This window comes from Crassostrea angulata, chromosome 6, assembly GCF_025612915.1.
Source record: "Crassostrea angulata isolate pt1a10 chromosome 6, ASM2561291v2, whole genome shotgun sequence".
Classification (NCBI taxonomy): domain Eukaryota; kingdom Metazoa; phylum Mollusca; class Bivalvia; order Ostreida; family Ostreidae; genus Magallana; species Magallana angulata.
This window is the reverse complement of record NC_069116.1, coordinates 12411292-12425000: the sequence shown is the minus strand read 5'-3', so window position 1 is coordinate 12425000 and position 13709 is coordinate 12411292. Positions and strand designations below refer to the sequence as shown.

Here is a 13709-nt window from a genome sequence, read left to right as displayed (position 1 = left end):
TAAATGTATATTTTGTATCTTATTTTGACTTTGATGATTGAAGAGTGATTTTATTAGTTTGGAAAACAAATATTATTTTTGAATTCAGTGCCAAAAGATCTGTAAATCTAAAATATTCTGTGTGCTGTATCTTTGATAACATTTCCTCTTCATTTTTTGTGAGTGAAATCCTTTTAACATTTCTGACTTCATACTTAGAGTGCATCTCTTCTTTCAAGAAGTCTTTTTTTGTCTTCCCTTAAGACAAGGAATGCTGTCATGCAAGAAAAATGATGGAGATATTTCTAGAAATAATTTCTTTATAATTGTTGAAATCTAAAATTTACTTTCAAAAAGAGAGACAGACTGAATTTTATAGAATTATTTATTATTAATTTTTTTTCATCATTGAAATGTTATTATTTAAGAAATCAAAAAAAAGTTTATTTAAAAAAATAAAAAGTTTCTATGTTAGAAATCTAATCAGACTGTGTTGTAAAACTGAGACGATCAAATTTCAGACTCTGTCTAATCAAGTGGAAAAAGATCCTGATGTAAATGTAGAGTGTGAGGATTCAGATTCTAAGGTATTACATGACAGTTATATTGTCACCTGCAGCCATACTGGTTACTCATAACTAGTACCTATAGCAACATCAGTCCCAGAGTTCCCTCAAGCTACTATCTCCCAGCATGCCTTGCATGATTAGTTTACACACTGGTGAAGGTGCAGAATTATCAATTAATTCCACAGCATGTTAGTACATTACAAAGCATTAACACCTGTTTATTTTCATTTTCTTATTTCTTTGAAAAATGAATTTCATTTTTCCTGTCTTGTAATTAACCTTCTGCATATGTTGATGATCGTTGTATTTATGTCTGTCTTTAATAAAATTGTAACAGAACTAAGAAAAAAAAAAGTTCTATAAAGGCAATCTATTTATACGATTATATACGTGTGTGTTTGTGCATTTCTTTCTGTTGTGTTTACTCTCTTTAATTCCAATGCACCAAAGAAACCTTTTCAGAGAAATCTTGTCTTTATTGTCCAATAAATTATCCCTCCATCACAGGCTAGAAAAAAGAGATCATAAATATATGTATTTGGCTGTGAATTAAGAGTGAAATATTTACTTAATGAATACTTCATTTTCTTTCTTTGGTGCAGTCTTTCCATTTCTTCCTAAACTCTCATTGTGTACTCAAGATATTGCTTTTTTCAGTGTTTAAAAGCTTTTCTTTTCAGCTGCCCGATATCTTTTGTTAATTGTAAAAGTCCATATTATTTTGGTACTTATCTCTACCTACATACATTTAATCCTTCTGTTCCCCCCATGTTGATGCATTACAGTTTGTAACATTCAATGGTGATTTTTCTATTTATAATTTGATGATTATTCTTTTGTTAAGGAGATTATCAAGATTAAAAAATAAGGAATTTCTGACACAAATCAGACTCAGTGCAAACATCTAAGGGATTAAACAAGATTAACAGTAATCTTTATCCTCTATAATCTGGATGAAGAAAGAAAAAGTTTCTCCTGTTAGAACAAGATTCATATTGACATTGATTGATGATGTAACTTTGACAGTAAATGAGAGTCAATTTTTTTTTAGCTTCATCTCTGATATATATAACTTATATTTATTTGCTTCATTAGTACTGCAGTGGGTACTGATATGATGCAGAATTCAAGCATGTTGATATGTAGTGCATGATAAGATTTGGAGACTTGTGGGTTAATTTTATTGTGTAGTGGTTAAGTAGAAACCCTTTTCCTCCCACAGATTCTGCCCATCGCTAATGGAGAAGGGGGTGCCGCAAAGTATGCCTGTCCCATATGTAAAACCATTGTCTCCTCATCTCATGAACTAACAGTACACATCAGATCACACAACACCCAAGGTACCGCAACTCAGGCCAACACCTGCACCATCTGCGGAAAAGTACTCAGCTCTCAGAGTTCCCTCGACCGACACATGCTTGTACACTCAGGTACATAATAGATTTCTCAATTTTACTAAACTTATTGAAATTGAAAATCTCCATTAAGAAGGAAATTTTGATATTGAGTTGTTTTGAAATTTGAATTAAATTTTTTTTTATTCAAAATGTTTTAACGTCTCGTTGACAAACTTATGTTTCAGGCGAGAGGCCATTTCAGTGTAAGATCTGTAAAATGTCATTTACTACAAATGGCAACATGCATCGCCATGCAAGAATCCATGCCAAAGAAAATGATCTCGCTGGATCTGGGGGAATGAAACCCATCCGTCCAAAGCCAAAGACCCCAAACTGGAAATCTCGCATCCCAATTTCAAACTCGAGTACTCCTGCCACATCGCTGACCATTTCCCCGGGAACCTCTCTGCTTTCCTCGGAACTTCTGTCCAGCATGCCAAAGTTCTCCATACTTGAGACCAAGTCGTCGACGCCCATCCTGACCCCCAGTGAACCAGTGTCTGCAGGGCAGAAGAGAGCCTTCAACTTTGTCGAGTATTCCCCAACACAATTTACCAGCCCTCCAAAGAAGATCAACCTCTTTCAGATGACATCCCCCCCTGCCCAGGTCTTGACTGAGGTGACAGAGAAATCCTCCCCCTCCCATGTCACACGGGCTGTGGGGCCGACCAGTATTACCAAAAAACCAAAGGATTCCCGCACAGAAATCAAAAGCTTCAGCAACTCCGCCCACCACGACAGGAAAGGTCACTCGGAGGTAGAGAAAGCGACCAGCTCTTGTGATATCTTTGTGATCTATCTTAATTATTATTCTAAAAATATTTGCATGACTATATTAACATATAAAACGGCTTGGGAATATATTTATCATATTAGAAAATGTATCAGTATAGACAAAATAGCTTAATTTTCTGCATGATCAATTAGAGTTAAACTTGACAACCCGCTTATCACTTAGCACCTGTCATCATGCTTAAGACGGGCTCAAATCTGAAGAGATTCAGTGTAATAGTAAACATTGTCTTGTCATTACCAGAATCAGAAAGGTGAAGCATGAAATTGCTCATAATTTTAATGATCATTTCTTTCTTTCTTCTTTTTTTTTCTTTTAAAAAACTCATTTATTTTAGGAAAAATTTGAATTCTTAAATAAAGTCATCATTGTAATGTTCCTTTTTTAAATTTGAATTTAATTTCTGGCTCAATTTTAAATTTAACTGTGTGGTTGTCTTGTGGTAACGGTGTATTAATTGTTGATTTTTCAGACTGTAAACGGAGAGGAGAAGGAAGGCGACCAGCTTCACTGCCCAGTCTGTAACAAAGGATTCCTGTGTAAGTACGGACTAGAAACCCACCTCGACACACATCCAGAGTATTCTATGAAATGTGGAATATGTCACATGTCGTTTCCCACCCCGCGGGGGCTGAACATGCACAAGTTGATGGTCCACAGTAAGGACAAGTCTGTGGAAGACGCCGAGAACAAGCCCGAGTCCAGATCTCCGCCCTCAGCTGTCGTAGGATTCTATGATCTTGGGTTTATGGACTTTTCCGTTAAAAAATTTCCATTGGTTGCTAAGGCTTATTGTGAGGATAACGTGAGAATTCCCAGCAGTATTTACCACAATTTTCAGTGTAGCGAGTGCCCCAAAGCATTCCCATCCCGAGCAGCTTTACTTTTACACGAATACACTCATAGTCCCGAGAAAACCTCTCAATGTCCACTTTGTGAGTGTGACTTCCTGGATACCAACGAGCTTCACCTTCACATGGTCAAACATCTGTCTGATAAAGCATTCAATGATGTCATGGTAAGAAGCAAGCCCGAGAAAGTCCTAAAATCTCCTAAAGCTGATAAAATCGGAAAACACGATTTCCTTGCTTCTTTTGGCTTGACCACTACAAGTGAAGCTGAACTTTTACAGAAAAAAGATAAGGAGTCTATGTTAGAATCAAACTCAAGTATGGACAAAAAAGAAAATAATGACTATTATGCCAGACTAGGACAAGTCTTCTCTTCGGACATTACCCCATTAAATCCACTTATTGCCGCCAAATTTGCTCAAATGTCTCCTGAGGAGCAGGCCAAGGCATACATCGATGCCCAGAAGTTTATTCAGGCAGCCATGGCCATGCCACAGATCTTTCAAGGGATGGAACAAATGTCTGGACTCAATGCCTCACAACTCAAGGCCTTCATGCCTTCTCTGCTTCCCCTTGGGTTGTCAAAATCCAGTGCCAACAACGCAATGTCTCTGAGTCAACTGACCACCCTGGCTGCTATGACAAGCCCTGCGCTGCTGACTTCAGTGATGGGGGGTCAGAGTCTTTCCAGCCCTCTCCCCACTCCCCCTCCCAGCAGTGAGAGTGGGTCCTCCGGGGAGATGTCCGACAAGTACCCCAACAAGAATGGAGTCTTCCAGTGCAAATACTGTGACCTTGTGTTCACAAATTACAGAACTATGAAAGGTAAGAAAAAATTATTTATCGAGATGGAATCAAATTTAATCAGTGAACTTGGATTGATTATTATTTAAATTATTTTGGACTAAAGATGTAACTCATTGGTAGAAAATACCGTGTAAAATTTTTACATTTGTAGTGTTATATTGACATATTTTTCTGCAAAATTTCTTTGATTTTCAATAGAAGTACCTTAGTTTATTTAAGACTATTGAACTGCACTTGCATACCACACACATTCAAAAGCCTCGGTTGATTTGATGATGGTATTTGGTCTCCCTTGTTATGCTAAATTATTGGAACATTGACAGCACCTCGATCATAGAGGTCTGGCTATGACAGGAAATGTGTTAATTTGAAGATTCAAGAGAATAAATGACATCCAATTAAATAATTTACATATCAAATACATTATTAATTAAACGACACATTACAAATTCTGATTTTTTTGTGGCAAATATTTTTTCTCTGTTTTCTTCAGAAATACAAAGTTTTAAAAGATTTTTTTTTATTTTCTTGTTTAATTTGTAATACAGCCTCCCTTTCTCTTTTTTGATAGCGCTGATTTTACTCCGAAATTAAAGCTATACCAGGTTACCGTAACAACTTATGCATATTGTACCATGTTCAATTGTTGTTTATATGTATTCATTTTATTTCCTCCAATTCCTATTTGCATAATGCATGATCTAAACACATTAGTGTTAATTATAATTTTAATTTTACGTGAATAAGAATTATACGACATGTCAAAGAGAGAAAGAAAAAAATCTTTACATTGAATTATACAGTCAACTGTAATTAATTGTTTCTTGTGGTCATTTTTGGGGGCTCTTCTTTTAATTATATGAAGTTTGGACGAAAAATGATATTTATGAAGAACTTAATTAAAGAAAATGAATGGAAAATATAATGGTAAAAAATGGTATTTAGTACAAGAATTCAACAATTTGGCTTTACATATACATATACCTTATTGTGCCATTTTTTATTTTTTTATTGTGATTTTTTTTAATTATATCAAATAATAAGAAAAAATTATTTTAATTATTTAAAAAAAACGATTGCAAATCTTAATGGATATATGCATGGCGTGTACTAATGGAAAACCAATCGAAGGATGTTTATTTTTGTTATTGTGATGTTTAGACTCCTGTTGTTCAGCTCAGAAAAAACTTGAAATTGATGCTTTTTAGCATGTAATTCAAAGCCTTTTTAGTTGAAATTATTTGAGATTTGATTTCAGTTTTGGTTTAGTTTTGGTGTGATTGTCTTTTTCCTGTTTTCTGTTTGGTTGTACAATAGTTTAGTTTCTGTGATCGATCCAGAATACATGTGCATCATGGTTAAAGGGAGATAATCTGATCTTGATACAGAGGTGTTAATTCAAAGTACAATTGATTTATTGTAGTTAGTTTAATCTAGCATTAATAAAGCTGATAAAACTGTTTTAAATTAAAGAAAATTAATTGAAAATATGTAAATTAGTTCCTGATGAAGATTTTGTTAATTTTACAGGTCACACTCGTACCCATCTGGGGCTATCGCCATACAAGTGTAACCTATGTAGCTACTCCAGTGCTGACAAGAGCACGCTGATTCGACATCTCCGCACTCATAATGGAGAACGACCATTTCAGTGCCGAATTTGTGACTTTGCCTTCACCACTAAAGCCAACTGTGAACGACACGTCAGGTGAAGTCCCATTGTTTTTCAGATGCATGATTCAAAATCATGCAAATTTATCAGGAACAATTCTCACCTGAAAAAAATAATTGCTTTCATATTGGTCATAATATTTTAATTGAAAAAGAATTAAATTGAAAATGATTTCTTAAAAATACATTGATTAATATTTTTCAATGCTTTGAAAATAATGAGGTGTTTTGACATTTTGAAATCCTTAATTACAGAAAGAAGCATGGCAAATATGAAAAAGAGGAAATAGATGCAGCCATAGGATACAACAAATATGTGGCTGAATCTTCCAGCACCACAGAGAATTTCCAGTCTCCGGACACTGTGTGTAAATACTGCGGCGAAGACTTCAAGTTTTTCCGTGCCCTGAAGCACCATCTCCGCTCCCACAGCAGTTGCCCCCAGAAGCCCTTCCTTTGTATGCGCTGCGACATAGGGTTCTCCACCAAAGCTAACTGTGTCCGACATCTCCAGAAGCAGCACCCTGAGGTGTCTCAATACCAGATAGAGCAGTTCATCCATGTCAATGAACCCTCCCTCCTAGAGGATGGGGAGAAGTCGTTTGGGGAGGGAATGTCTGATGACAGTCAGACAGCAGATACCATGGACTCTTCAAATGGCCTCCCTCCTCTAGCCCACTTCAGCACAAAGTCACTCCTGTCGACCGAGAGTCGTACCCAATCACCTGTGAAGATGGAACCTGTGACAATTAAGCAGGAGCCAATGGACATGGACGATGATTTGCCGCTGGATTTTAGCGTCAACAAGAGTTCTGCATCAACACCTGACATCAAACCCAAGGTGGATGAACTGCCCATCGACTTGTCTGTGAAAGCAAAGGAGACCAGTGATTCTCCGAGACCAGTAAGTATATGTTTATTTCTAATAATAATCAAGGTTAAAAAATTTAGGGATCGGGGATGAAAGTAGAATATTGGTGGGTGGGGGTACCAATTTTTAAGAAAGAATAGCATTTAATATGAAAAAAATAAACAAAAATGATTAATAAAATGTCTATTTGCTTCCAGAATTCTCGCTCCATCGTCTACGATACAAACGTCTACCAGTGTCAGTTCTGTCCCTTGGGCATCTCCAGTCAGCGCATGCTGGAGCGCCATCTAGTGCAGGACCATCGACACTTGTTGGAGAGGATGGAGAAACAAGCTCACAAGGAGGCTGTGTCCCTGGAATCCCCCACAACCAAACCCTCGAGCAGTGAGGACAGGATTAAGATCCTGATGCGTCTTCCTAAAACCAGCACCAATGCCAGAAGTCTGAAGGTTGGAATGACCAAATCAGACTCCAAATTGACCCAAGGTAAGAATTCGAACTTGATGATATTTTATTGCTCTAATGCATTAAATTCACTATAAACAAAATAACATGGTCTAAGAATATGACATCTGACTAACCTGTTGTTTTTACCTCTGAAAGTGTTTTCATATTAGGATTTGTAAGTATATGTAGTTGGGTTTTATATATGTACATGTATAAAAAGCTTGATTCAGTTTGATTCAGTTTCCATCTTGTGTTACAATTTTTTAGTATTTTAATTTTGTTTATCTTATTGGTGTGTATATGATTTTGACTTTATTTATTTATGATTTTATTTATGTATTATATTTATTATGTTCATGTTCAAGTGTTGTTTATTTGTTCAAACATTGAAAGTTTAATTGAAAAAAAATTTGGATGTCTGAATTTAGAACTATTTTCATTGAAAATATTAAAGTATCTCCTTCTGCCAATTATAGTTGTTAATGTTGTATAAAAACAAGATACAAGGTAATAAAATAAAAAAAAAAAACAACATACAAATTGAATATATCTTGACTTTTGACGTTTCCAAATAATAAGATGTTGTCACTTTGTTTTAGTTGTAGACTCTGCCTCTGATCTTGCCTCTGTAAAAAAGATATTGGATGCCGCTATTCAACCCTTCCGATCTTTTCCCATTGATAATTCGAACTTGTCCGGTAAATCTGAGGACGACTCTATGGATTACTCAATGGAGGAGGACCGTAGGACCAAAGATCTAGAGGAACCTCCAGTCCTCAGTCCTCGCAGCAAAGGGGACACCTCTAGCAGCCTGATGGAGCAAGACATGCCAGAAATTGCAGAGAGTCCAGAGCAGTTCGCAAAAACAGTAAGAGTTCATTTTAGATTTAATTCATTCATTCAATGATTTTTTTAATGAAAAAATTAAGATAAAAAGTGAGTCTTTAAAGACTGTTTCTGAATTCAGGTGTGTATCAAAAATACTGAAGTTTGCTTTGTCTTTCAGTTTGCTCAAAAGATCCCCAAAACTGTATCAGAACCAGCAGACAAGCTCCTAGTGAAGAAGAAGAGAAACTCTTATGCTGATTCTCCTCACAAGCTTCAGTGTCCATACTGCACCAGAACCTTCCCCTGGGTCAGCTCCTTGACCCGTCATCTCCTGACCCACACGGGACAGAAACCATTCAAATGTCCCCGATGTCCAGTCACTTTCTCCACCAAGTCAAACCGTGAGCGCCATCTCATCAGGAAGCATGGTGTCAACATGATGGACCCACTGTCTCGACAAACCATGGACCGCCCATACAAGTGTCATCTGTGTGTCTTCAGCTCCTTCTCAACTCAAGGTATTCACACTTGACTTTCAGTTTGAAGAAAAAAATTCCCTTAAAATTTTTTGTTAATGAGAATATATACCTTTTGTGCTGTGATCTGACAGTTCTTGACATTCTTATTACAGGTAACTTGTTGAAGCATTACAAAGAGAGACATGTGGGTTGTGAGCTTCCTGACACCCTGGCTGACCTAGACAGAGCGGTAACTAAAGGACTCAGCACCACCATCCCCCCTCACGAACGAGGCATGTACAGTGTGGAAAGTTACAACAGGGACAATCAGCTCAACAAGCAAGATGAACAGTGCTTGCTCAGCACATCAAAGGTAAAGTGACCAAAAAATTGCTTTGTAGGAAGAATGAGGCACCGATGAAGGGTGCGTCTTTTTACCCCAATGAACCCCAATGAACCCCAATGATACCCCAATGAACCCCAATGAACCCCAATGATACCCCAATGAACCCCAATGATACCCCAATGATACCCCAATGAACCCCAATGATACCCCAATGAACTCGTAAATACTCAAATGATACTAAGTATGTTCATAATTAATACACTTAGTGAATTTTTTGTAACAACATGTTACACAAATGAAATTTCAACTATGTGCCGTTTTTTCACCGATTGGGCCATATCTTGTAATGGGTAATGATTAGAATTTTTTAAGCTAAAATTTGACTCAAAGATTAAATTGTTTGTGACCTGTAATTATGTCCTGATTTGAGTTTGTGCTAGTTCAACATAACTTTAAGAAAAAGAGACATATCGATTCTTTTCCATTAGAGAAAGTTTCGTAAAAAAAAAAAAAAACCCAAACATTATCAAAGTACATTGTATACATGTATTAAAATATACAAAACATATCCCCAATATTAATAACACAAGGCACCTTTAACGTATCGGGTCTATGTATAGATACTAAACCAGTAAATTGAATATACAGAGCACTGAAAATGGCTAACAACGCGAATTTTCACAATTTCAATTTTTCGTGTCGCTAGCCATTTTTAGTGCTTTATATACGAGGGTTTTTCAGTATTTATTGAGACATTTTCTCTTATTCGTTTAGGAACAAAGAATAACCCTTGCAATTTCACAAATATCTAAATAAGGATATAGTTTATTGAAGTAAAAAGTTTTCTGTCTACGGCATGATTAGATCATCCCTAGTTAGCTGTTCAACGTGCCTTCTACCAGTGACCCGGCGCAAGTTCTGCAAATTTTTCACAACGTCATTTTAACGCTTCTCATTGCTCCTGTGTTTTAAACACCTTACAGACGAACAGAAATAAGACTTGCTCTTTATTTCTCATCTTTTGTTTTCATTTCAAGATGTCATCATTTATATTTTCTCTCATTCTTGAGTTTTTGTGGAAAAAATTTCGGGTTATTTTTACACGAAAGTCAAATTACTGTTAATGTCTCCTTCAGTCATTTTGTATTTCAGAACTGTTGATAAAAGTTATCATGTAAAAAGAGCTTGATATTTAGTCCCTTTGTTTTAATTTTAGTAAAACCATCAGTAAAAAAAATATGACGAACTGAAGCTCTTTATCCTTGTCATCGTATAGTTTTTGTTTAAGCAATTGCGTGGCCTTAAGGTAGCTCGCGGGTTTACTTGCTTGTGAGAAAACCTACCTTGAAAATTTGTCCACGTGATCCATAGGTTTTATAGTTTTATTTCTAAAATTTATTTAAGATTCGTCTGCGCGGTAATAATGTTATCGTGTTTCAAATACAGTGTCATTAATAAAATCAAGCAACGCCATTTCAATGAAATATATAGTAAAATGCACATTTTAACCGAGAAACGCATTACAAAACTATGCTCCAAACTTTTAAACGAATCAGACGAAATTAATCATACTCAACACAAAAACAGAGGAGATAATTATGAATCAATTCAATAAAAAAACATTAGTATGTGTTCTCGGCCAATTTTTGGCAAAAAAACTTTAAAGATTTAAAAGATTTCTCAAAACCTTATATTTTCATTACGACGTTAGCCTGACGTCATCATTTCCTTACTTCTTAGAACACCAAAATTGAAATGCATTTATTGACAAGACTAGCTGTTTAACACATTTTATAACATGTTAATGCTTATTAGACATTACTGTGAATGTTATGAAATGCAATTAATGTAAGGCTGTAAAGATACAGGAAATTGCTTTTTTGTTTTTATGAAACTCTGAGTCAATCAATGCAAAAATAAAATAACAGGCAACTACTGACATTATAAGTAAGTAATCGAATAAAACAGTTATCTCAAGCCAAATAAAATTTAAGATATTTTAACCAGTTTGAAGTATATTCGCTGCACCGCCATGACGTCAAAATTCAATGTAAAGTCGTTGTCAGATTTGAATTTTCTATTGCTTGGTAAATATATTTGTACCATATTCGTATTTCAACTCAAACATCAGTGAAACTTGGTCAAAATGTAGTCGCAAAAATTGTAAAACGAACATATATTATTTCATTTCTTATAACATTAACTGTAGGTATACGGGCACTTAGAAATTGGATGTTCAAGTTTTTAATCTCAGAGTTTATGCCTGTGCCAGGTAACCCGACCACCGACTTGTTTATCTACCGCCGTAAACGAAACATTTGATGTTCTTTTAATATTACTTTCTTTAGTTACTTGTTGGGGTTTCTTCGATTTTTATTCCAACTTTAACACTAATTCTTCATTTAAAAAGGGAAATATTTGAATTGTCTCAATAATTTCCGAACAACCCTTGTATAAATCTACACGCCCTGAATGATTGGTAGAAATCCGCAGCGGCTGAAACTGACCAGAAACTGATAACGGGGTTATGTATTTTTTCTGCAATGTCGCTACCTTCATATCCCGAATGAATCACCAAATAAAGCATTTTATTGTTCAAATAAACATACACACATCCTCAATCACACAAACACATATTCTTTGCTTTCTGGTATGTGTTAATTGATGAACATCCCAAATGAATGATCACAATAAATTTGAATTGAAAATTGAAATCCTATGAATGCCTTCATGGTTACTGCAATATTGTCCCGATGGAAGTTATCAATATTCATTAGCCAATTAAAAGTGGCTTATACAGTTAGGTTATTAATCACCGGTGGTGATTTTATGATAGCTGAACCTTGAACTTTTAATGATATATTCAAATGATGGTGTGTACTTGCAAACATTTTGCCAAATATTTATTTTTATCCTTTACCACTTTGACACTGATTTTGAACCACAGTAATCTTCAGTTTACAGACCAGTTTAATTTTGTATCAAAATTATAGGAGGATATTCATACTCCATCTTTCAATGTTATTAAAAAACACTTGACTTCATGAGGACCAATTTTGGTGAACTGCTACTGGGTTTTTTTAGGTTCATGGATCAAATTTCTTAAATGTTTGTCAAGGTAAATGGATATATCCAGAAAAGCAACCAAAATTGAGCCATCATGAATACAAATGATTCCATTTTATACTGGAATATAATTGAATAATAACAAAAAATCAATAATAATCATTTATGCAATTTTATATAGCAGTCTCATGATATTTTCACATATTCAACAATGACATAAATTCAACAATGACATGGGTATACTATGGTTTCTGCTAATCAGTCCAAGTCAAGCATTACACTTCACAGCGCACATTAGTGATGCAAAAAGTTCAATATATTTGCTGATGGTATAGACATATAATATATTGCATGCTAAGATATTAGTCCACAGAACTATTCATAATTATTTTAATCTCGTACAATATGTCACTTCCAAAAGTCTTACAATAAATATCAACTAAGTTTGTCTTGTATGCCGAGGTAATGCTCATTTGAGAATTAATCTTCATCTGTTGAACATGCAGATTTCCTTTTGGACTTTTTTAATTTAAAAAATGACCTAGTTCTCTCAGCACGGGGTCTGCTTCTTTGGTTTGGTTTCTTGGCTAATGTCTTTGTTTTTGGTATGGTAAATTTAGAATCAAATTTTGAAGACTCTAATTCTTCAGAGATGTTCACCTTCCTGGTTGTTAAAAACTTGTTAAATAGAACTTGTTTTTCCCTTGTACATTTTCCTGCCCATGTTGATTGACTTAATCGAAATTTGGAAAAATGGGTGGTCAACTTAAAATTTCCATAACCATACAAAGATCTCCTCAAGTTCTGCATCTGACTGTTGGTAATCTTCTCAAGGCATTCAATAAGGGCTGGTAGTTTTTTCGCTTTCCAATCGCATTCCATCTTCAGCCTGTTGTTTATTGATTCTGTGTTGTTATTTGTCCAGAGCTCTTGTATAATTCCATCGTTGATAGGCCTAATGACATGGTTGATGAGGTTGTCACGTAAGTGTTTGTCAAAGTAAGTTTGAAAAGATGGATATTTTTGGAAATATGGTTTCAACTTATAGAAGGTGGTTTCATGAGAGGTCAAGTCATCACAGTTTTTAACAACGCCTTGTGGTCCAAAAATTTCTTTAATAATTTTTTCACGATCTTCTTTTGAACACCCAATTTTGTCTTGTAAATTACGACGAATGTTATCTTTCAAATGTTTTGTGCAAAGCAAATGGGTTACTGCAGGAAACACCTGGTGAATTGCTTTAGTTAAAGCCTTTTCCTCATCACTTCCAAGGATAACTGAATTGTCTCCTATTTTTTGATGAATATGTTGAAGGAAGGTAGTGTATGTTTCAAAATCGCTTTCATAATGCAACATTATTGGGCCAAGCATTATTGGGTTTCCCTTGGTCTCTCGCTGAACAACTGCTTGGTGTTTAAAAGTCATGGCCGTGACATAGCAGGATCCTAAGTTAAAGGTTCGGTCAATGCCAATCACGCTGCCATGCTTTCCTAGGCAGTTTGCTCTCAGATCCTTAATTTGGTTGTCTGAGTAAAGGAGGATAATAGGTCTCTTCTTCTTGGTAAAAACTAACTGTTGAATAAAGTCAGAAGTTTGTAGGGAACACAACACTTGGTATACTTCGTC

General features: G+C 35.4%; 1 protein-coding gene across 1 annotated transcript in view; it reads left to right on the top strand.

Moving 5' to 3' along the window:
* LOC128186723 (ras-responsive element-binding protein 1-like) overlaps positions 1-13709 on the top strand; it is a 59934-nt gene that overhangs the window by 21086 nt on the left and 25139 nt on the right. Inside the window, exons 4-13 of the mRNA XM_052856584.1 lie at positions 501-566; positions 1771-1978; positions 2131-2702; positions 3211-4414; positions 5927-6104; positions 6323-6971; positions 7136-7424; positions 7985-8253; positions 8392-8731; positions 8845-9044. Coding sequence (XP_052712544.1) covers positions 501-566; positions 1771-1978; positions 2131-2702; positions 3211-4414; positions 5927-6104; positions 6323-6971; positions 7136-7424; positions 7985-8253; positions 8392-8731; positions 8845-9044 — 3975 coding nt within the window. The remainder of the gene's footprint in view (positions 1-500; positions 567-1770; positions 1979-2130; positions 2703-3210; positions 4415-5926; positions 6105-6322; positions 6972-7135; positions 7425-7984; positions 8254-8391; positions 8732-8844; positions 9045-13709) is intronic.